Source organism: Oncorhynchus masou, chromosome 31, assembly GCF_036934945.1.
Source record: "Oncorhynchus masou masou isolate Uvic2021 chromosome 31, UVic_Omas_1.1, whole genome shotgun sequence".
Lineage (NCBI taxonomy): Eukaryota > Metazoa > Chordata > Actinopteri > Salmoniformes > Salmonidae > Oncorhynchus > Oncorhynchus masou.
The window spans coordinates 25,371,004-25,379,700 of NC_088242.1; the positions used below are offsets into that span (position 1 = coordinate 25,371,004).

The following is an 8,697-nucleotide window of genomic DNA, read 5'->3' on the forward strand; positions in this document are numbered from 1 at the left end:
GTTAAACAAATCAAAATACATTTTAGATTCTTGAGAAAAAAAATGTTTTACTCATTTTATTCAACTGTTACAGTACCATGCACCTGCAAAAAAGATAGCTCAGATGTGCGAGTGAATTTTGAATGTTATATTTTAGATTCACTTGTTGGCTGCTTTTCCTTCACTCTGCGGTCTAACTCATCACAAACAATCTTAATTGGGGAGAGGCTGGGTGATTGTGGAGGCCAGATCATCTGATGCAGCACTCCATCACTCTCCTTCTTGGTCAAATAGCCCTTACACAGCCTGGAAGTGTGTTGGGTCATTGTCCTGTTGAACAACAACTGATAGTCCCACTAAGCGCAAACCAGATGGGATGGCGTATTGTTGCAGAATGCTGTGGTAGCCATGCTGGTAGAGTGTGCCTTGAATTCTAAATAAATCACTGACAGTGTCACCAGCAAAGCAACCTCACACCTCCTCCTCCTCCATGCTTCATGTTGAGAATGACACATGCGGAGATAATCTGTTCACCTACTCCGTATCTCACAAAAATACGGCAGTTGGAACCAAAAATCTCAAATGTGGACTCATCAGACCAAAAAATTGATTTCCACCGGTCGAATGTCCATTGCTTGTGTTTCTTGGCCCAAGCCTTCTTATTGGTGTCCTTTAGTAGTGGTTTCTTTGCAGCAATTAAAACACGAAGGTCTGATTCATGGAGTCTCCTCTGAACAGTTGATGTTGAGGTGTGTCTGTTACTCTGTGTTTCATCATAGCGCTTGTTGGTTTTTGCAACTGCACTGAAAGAAACTTTCTCAGTTCTTGACATTTTCCGTATTGACTGACCTTCATGTCTTAAAGTGATGATGGACTGTCATTTCTCTTTGCTTATTTGAGCTGTTCTTGACATAATATGGACTTGGTCTTTTACCATGTCACAACTGACAGGCTCAAACTTATTAAGAAGGAAAGAAATTCCACAAATTAGCTTTTAACAAGGTACACCTGTTAATTGAAATGTATTCCAAGTGACTACCTCATGAAGCTGGTTGAGAGAATGCCAAGTATGTGCAAAGCTGTCATCAATTTGTTTAACACTTTTTTTGTTATACATGATTCTATTAGTGTTATTTGATCGTTTTGATTTCATTGATATTACTCTACAATGTAGAAAATAGTAAAAATAAAGAAAAACCCTGGAATGTGTAGCTGTGTCTCGACTTTTGACTGGTACTGTATATATACAGTGCATTTGGAAAGTATTCAGACCCCTTGACCTTTTCCACATTTTGCTATGTTACAGCCTTATTCTAAAATGTATTAAAAAGAATTTTCTCAAGAATCTACACAAAATACCCCCTTATGACAAACCTAAAACAGGGTTTTAGAAATGTTTGGAAATATAAATATAAATAAATATATAAATGTATTTAAAAAAATGTGAAATACCTTATTTACATAAGTATTCAGGCCATTTGCTATAAGACTCAAAATTGAGCTCAGGTGCATCTTGTTTCCATTGACCACCTTGAGATGTTTCTACAACTTGATTGGAGTCCCCTGTGGTAAATTCAATTGATTGGACATGATTTGGAAAGGCATATACCTGTCTATATAAGCTCCCACAGTTGACAGTGCATGTCAGAGCAAAAACCAAGCCATGAAGTCAAAGGAATTGTCTGTAGAGCTCCAAGACAGGATTGTGTCGAGGCACAGATCTGGGGAAGGTTACCAAAACATTTATGTAGCATTGAAGGTCCCCAAGAACACAGTGGGCTCCATGATTCTTAAATGGAAGAAGTTTTGAACCACCAAACTCGCATCCCTCTGTGGAGATGGGAGAACCTTCCAGAAGGACAACCATCTCTAAAGCACTCCACCAATTAGGCCTTTGTGGTAGAGTGGCCAGACGGAAGCCACTCCTTAGTAAAAGGCACATCACAGCTAGCTTGGAGTTTGCCAAAAAGCACCTAAAGGACTCTCAGACCATGAGAGAGAAGATTCTCTGGTCTGATGAAACCAAGATTGAACACTTTGGCCAGAATGCCAAGTGTCACGTCTGGAGGAAATTTGGCACCATCCCTACAGTGAAGCACGGTGGTGGCAGCATCATGCTGTGGGGATGTTTTTCAGCGGCAGGGACTGGCAGACTAGTCAGGATCGAGGGAAAGATGAACAGAGCAAAGTACAGAGAGATCCTAGATGAAAACCTGCTCCAGAGCACTCACAACCTCATACTTAGGGACAACCCTAAGCTCACAGCCAAGACAATGCAGGAGTGGCTTCGGGACAAGTCTCTGAATGTCCTTGAGTGGCCCAGCCAGAACCGGGACTTGAACCTGATTGAACATCTCTGGAGAGACCTGAAAATAGCTGTGCAGTGACACTCCCCATCCAACCTGACAGAGCTTGAGAGGATGTACAGTACAGAGAAGAATGGGAGAAACTCCCCAAATGCAGCTTGATGAGGAAAAATAACTATTTATTCAATTTTAGAATAAGGCTGTAATGTAACAAAATGTGGAAAAAGTCTAGGGGTCTGAGCACTTTCTGAATGCACTGTACATGTGTGTGTGTGAGACGCAGCTAAACGCATATAGGGGAAACACTGCACTTTGAAAAGTAAACACATTATTTGACATTCTACAAGCACATGACTGATGGAGGACTGATATGAGATTGTTGTGATCATGCTAGTTCATTATTTCCCTCACCCCCAAAAAATGAATGTCCCTACACATATTATAAACCAGTTGGAAATATTTTATGATAGCAGAGATGTTAAAAACCTAGCCATAAAGTAGTATTACAGTATATGTAAAGTATGTACCTTGTGATGAGAGATATGTTTCTCACCACAATCAGGTCTTTCCATGACACTGAATGCCAGGAAGGAGTCTAGCAGTCTGGGCTCCCTCACGGATTCTTTCTGCCCCTGTTGTTTGCAGAGCCAGGTCATTTTACTGCTCTTTTCCCTTGAGCCACAATGGAGTAAATAGAACCACTCCATTAACTTGAGTTGGAATGGAGTCATGGACTGTACTTAGAATTCTATGAATACCTCCCATTGAGTTGAGGAAAGTTGGTGATAGACTACATAAAAAGTTCAAGTTAAAAGTTATTTCATTTAGATTTCACACATCTAAAACATCTGAAAGCCCAGCAGTTTTATTTGAAGTGAAAGCACTCAGGAATGTCTCTCAGAGGTTAACAGTTGATGCAGTCATTTTCAAAAAATGGCAAGACATTAAGCGATTAACTGATTGTTCTCTCGGTTAACAACACCATTTACCTTTCACAATGTCACAGCACCAACCAGGAGGTCACACAGGCCTGTCATAAAGCAGAACAGAGCTTACATATTGTGTAGATATTGTCCCTTATTGGTTATCTATCGTTATTAGGGCCTGAAGTATTTCTTGACTACAAGGCCAAACAAGGGAAAACTCTAGTTGCAGCCTATAAGTAGGGCCAGAGTTCATCCTGGTCAGGTCATGTGGTCGGAAAAAACACAGGATCGTACACCTATCATTGTAAAAAGGCTATGGATCTAAAGATTGCTTTTCTTTTCATCCAAAAAGGATGTACAAACTAATCTGTATGACAAAATACAGACTCAGGGATTTGTTTTGAAACCTGAGAGGGTGAAAATATGTTTGAAACCTGAGATGAAAGCTGAGAGAACATGAGATTACATGGGCTTCTGTGGGTAGTTAGTTAGAAGTGATGTGGATCATCTACTACTGTACTATTACTACAGGCTATTTAAAGCTGCAATATGACACTTTTTGGACGACCAGACCAAATTCACATAGAAATGTGTTTTATACTAGATCTGTCATTCTCATTGAAAGCAAGTCTAAGAAGTGGTAGATCTGTTTTATGTGCGCTACTTATGCTTCCTGTTCTTAAGTTTTGTTTTTGCATCTTTTACTTTTGATTTTGTATAGCAGCTTCAAACCAAAGATTCTCCAATAGAAATCTCTGATCACACATGTAGGCGATGTCATTTTGTCTCTAATGAGGTTGGAGTAATAACATGTTCAACTAACTATGTAAGACATTGGCTCAAATCTAGGTTGTGCCTTTAGATTTTGACAAAATTAACAACTATATAAGGAATAATTTTTCATTTCTTTCACTGACTTCTCGAACCCCAAACCCGGCCTGGTCTGTTTGGTCTGTTTCGCAAGCATTTCCGGAAGTCTTGCAATGTTGCTTCTCTGGGTTTAGAAACTGTGTTCAAACAGCTGAATATACAATATATTTGGTTATGGAAAAGATATTTCACAGCGGTTTTGATTGTACAATGATTTGCAACACCATATTTGATTGTTTTCCCACAAACTGGAATTAAGCATTATGTATTAGAATGTTTTAATAGCCGTTCTACGTACAGTACCAGTCAACAGTTTGGACACACCTACTCATTCAAGGGTTTTTGGTGTGTCCAAACTCTTGACTGGTACTGTATATACAAAGTGCCAAACTCACTGACTGATGCAGATGCTGCTCTAATACACTACTCTATTTAGCTACTGAGTGAAATTACATTTCATCACCTAAAATCCTTACAAAGCATTTATAAGAGGGGAGGTTACTCATAGCAATATGTTAGTGGATTTTATCAATATGAGAGTCATTGTGAAGTCAATTCAGAGCCAGAGGTAACTTTTGCAGTCACACTGTGACATCTGCGCTTGGTCTACTAGTATAACTTGAAGCACGAAAATGTTCAAGCATGAAAATGTTCCTAAAATATATATATATATCTAACAAGGGGTCACACTCAAAATGTTTGAAAAATCAATCAACATCCTCATCTCTTGCTCTGGCCCCTCAACATCTATCTTGACAACAATACAAGCTTCCCACTGGGCATGTCAGTTCAAAGTTTCGTTTTGAATTACATTTGGTTGAGTTGGATTTAGGTTCAAAGTTGGGTGCCATTTTTTCCCCAAACCATTACATTACATTTTTTGGGTTGAAATGACATGAAACCAAGTTGATTCAACCAGTTTTTGCTCAGTGTGTTTACTCTGAACCCCTGAGAGGAGACGAGGAGAGAAGGGCAACAGATGGAGGGATAGATAGATAGAAAAAGGGATATGATGGTGGGAATACAGTCCTCCTCTGTCAGTCTGTTTGTTCTGTGTGTTTGCTGCCCTACTCTGTGTAACACGTGAGATAATTCACACCGTCTCGCTGACTGTGGCCAGTCTCGCTGTGGCCAGGCTGAGCAGATGAGTAGGCACCATACAAATAGAGTAGGAACAGCTCCAGACATCGAATTCAAAACGTTTCGGACGCTGGTGTTCCATTTTGGAATGTTAGATTAAGTTGGCCAGAAGCACAAACTGATCTGCTACCAGGCTAAGAATGTTCAATATGAATATAAATGTGGCTAGAATGTGCCTTCAGAAAGTATTCACACGAGAGGTCTTCTTGGGTCCAAAAAGTTAGACAGGTTCTGAAATGGACCCAGGGCTTTCCTCCCCAGACCCTACCGAATAAATATATGTTTTAACATGGAGACACGGTCCAAATGGACCCAAGGCTAATCAGATCAGGCCCCATATAGACAGTGTCGGGTCTCCATATAGACTGAGTGGCTCGAGGAGGAGGAAGAGCGAGACAGCAGCAACCAAGCCAACTCGTACTAGTTAGTATAACTTCTAGCTGCCAAAACTGGGTTATTTATCATCCAATCTGGGTCGTTGAAACATATCCTTTCACTTTCAATTCCATCATTTTAATTCCATCTTCCATTGATCTTTTCGCTTGCTTGCAATGACACATACAGAGCCAGAGGCTAGTGCAGTTTTGATGACTTGTGATTAGCCGACAAAAGCAACAAGCTACAAGCTATCTCATGAAAAGCCGCAGCAGTATAAATTAGACAATTTTCTCTCTCTTTCTACTGCAGCAGTCACATTCGGGTCCTTACTGGCAAATCAGTTCTAATTACACATACCCAAGACCTGTGACAATCAAATCAGATCCGACCCGGATCCAAGGGTCAACTACAGAATTTCTGTCAGAGGTGTAATTCTGTTTTTAGACATTTAATTATTTTTTTTTTAAACTAATTCATTAAAAATGAAAAGCTGAAATGTCTTGAGTCAATAGGTATTCAACCCCTTTGTTATGGGAAGCCTAGTTCCCATAAGTTCAGGAGTAAGAATTTGCTTAACAAGTCACATAATAAGTTGCATGGACTCTGTGTGCAATAATAGTGTTTAACATTATTTTTTGAATGACTACCACATCTCTGTACCCCACACATACAATTATCTGTACAGTCCCTCAGAATTTCAAACACAGATTAAACCCCAAAAACCAAAGACCAGCCTTGGAAAACCAAAGTAGGTTTTCCAAGGCTTCACAAAGAAGGGCACCTATTGGTAGATGAGTTTTTTAAAAAGCAGACATTGAATATCCCTTTGAAGTTATTATTATTAATGAAGTTATTATTTACACTTTGGATGGTGTATCAAAACACCCAGTCACTACAAAGATACAGGCGTCGTTCCTAGCTCAGTTACAGGAGAGGAAGAAACTACACAGCTATTTCTTATATTAAGCAAACCAGACTGGACGATTTTCTTATTTTTTAATTTTAGGATTGCCAGGGGCACACTCCAACACTCAGACATAATTTACAAACAACGCATGGGTTTTCATTTTATTTATTTTTAAAATTTTACCCCTTTTTCATGGTATCTAATTGTTAGTAATTACTATCTTGTCTCATCGCTACAACTCCCATACGGGCTCGGGAGACACACAACAGAAGAAGCACTGCTTCTTAACACAGCGCGCATCCAACCCCGAAGCCAGCCACACCAATGTGTCGGAGGAAACACAGTGCACCTGACAACGTTGGTTAGCGCACACTGCGCCCGGCCCGACACAGGAGTCGCTGGTGCGCGATGAGACAAGTATATCCCTACCGGCCAAAACCTCCCTAACCCGGATGACGCTAGGCCAATTGTGCGTCGCCCCACGGACCTCCCAGTTGTGGCCGGGTACGACAGAGCCTGGGCGCGAACCCAGAGTCTGGGCGCGAACCCAGAGTCTCTTGTGGCACAGCTGGCACTGCAGTACAGCGCCCTTAACCACTGTGCCACCCATGAGGCCACAAAGCATGTGTTTTTAGTGAGTCTGACAGATCAGATGAAGTAGGGATGTTCTCTTGATAAGTGTGTGAATTGGACCATTTTCCTGTCTTGCTATGTATTCGAAATGTAACAAGTTATTTTGGATGTCCGGGAAAATGTATAGAGTAAAAGGTATATTATTTTCTTTAGGAATGTAGTGGAGTAAAAGTAAAAGTTGTCAAACATATCAATTGTAAAGTAAAGTACAGATACCTCAAAAAAACAAATGAAGTTGTACTTAAAGCTATTTTTGCTTAATTACTTTACACCACTGATAAGAAGCTACTTAATGGATCATAAAAACATAGACCTGGGAGAATAGGTCACCTCAATAATGGGTGGTGAGTCACCACAGAGAGAAGGAATAACAACCTGTATATAGTACTAATGATACTTTCATTACAGTGTGTGAGTGTGTGTATCTCTCTCTCTCTCTCTGTGTGTGTGTGTGTGTGTGTGTGTGTGTGTGTGTGTGTGTGTGTGTGTGTGTGTGTGTGTGTGTGTGTGTGTGTGTGTGTGTGTGTGTGTGTGTGTGTGTGTGTGTGTGTGTGTGTGTGTGTGTGTGTGTGTGTGTGTGTGAACTTACCTAATTCTCTGGAGACAGGGGACACGGAAGCAGTCTCTCCAATCTTTGACACAGCGTCAAAGTACGCCTTCCCAGCAAGAGTCATCGCTGTGAGGAGACAAACAAAATAATCATATGAATGGATCTCACCAACACCTACATGATACCCTATTCAGACCCTTGTGCTAGCCATGGCTGTGTCTGAAACCACAGTGTAAAAGTTAACTTGTTAGTGTCTCATGTGAGACATCTAATTCACGTATGTCCAAATATTGGGATGATAAATCACATTTTGTTCATGCTGTATAACCCTTGTTTATAACAACATTTGTCATAAGATGCTTGACAGTAATCTGGCCTAGATCCCCAAAGAGCAAGCAGCAACACAGTGGCAAATGGCAGGGAAAAACTCCCTAGAAGGAAGAAACCTTGAGAGGAACCAGACTCAGACCCATCCTCCTCTGGCTGTACTGGGTAGAAAACATTAACACGTTCTCACCGGCTACAGATTTCTCATAGTTCTTCCCCAGATTGACCAGGTTCCTCAGACCTGGGTTGAACTGCTCCATCACATTCTGTAATTGAGAGAGGGAGGACAGGGAACGGGGACGGGGGGGGGGGGTTAGAGAGAGAGAGGAGAGAGAATGAACTACAGCTGGGAGAACACAGACGAGAAAAACAAACTACAGAACAATCAAAGACCTGTTTATTCTTGGCCAGGGACTGAGTGTGACTATTCTTGAAATTGCTTGTTTAAACAACACTATTTTTACACCAATGTCCAGAGGGAAAACTTACTTTTTATTAACAATGGCCAATTCTCTTGTGGATTATATACACAGAAACCAATAATAAGCCAATACATAAACCACATACATGATTGTCTTAATAATGTCATCATAAATAAAGGTTTCAATGTTTGTGTTAATTCTATAAATAACACCAAGTTGAAATAAAACATTTTAATCATTAACATGATCCTTCACACTT

The 8,697-nt window shown here is 40.4% G+C and overlaps 1 protein-coding gene across 3 annotated transcripts in view; it reads right to left on the reverse strand.

Annotated features, from left to right (window-relative positions):
• Window positions 1-8,697, reverse strand: part of LOC135523654 (brain-specific angiogenesis inhibitor 1-associated protein 2-like protein 1) — a 44,702-nt gene that overhangs the window by 35,132 nt on the left and 873 nt on the right. For all 3 annotated transcript variants that reach the window (XM_064950467.1, XM_064950468.1, XM_064950465.1), the window contains exons 2-3: window positions 8,207-8,282; window positions 7,729-7,815 (exon numbers count right to left, since the gene is read on the reverse strand). In XM_064950467.1, the coding sequence (XP_064806539.1) occupies window positions 7,729-7,815; window positions 8,207-8,282 (163 nt within the window). The remainder of the gene's footprint in view (window positions 1-7,728; window positions 7,816-8,206; window positions 8,283-8,697) is intronic.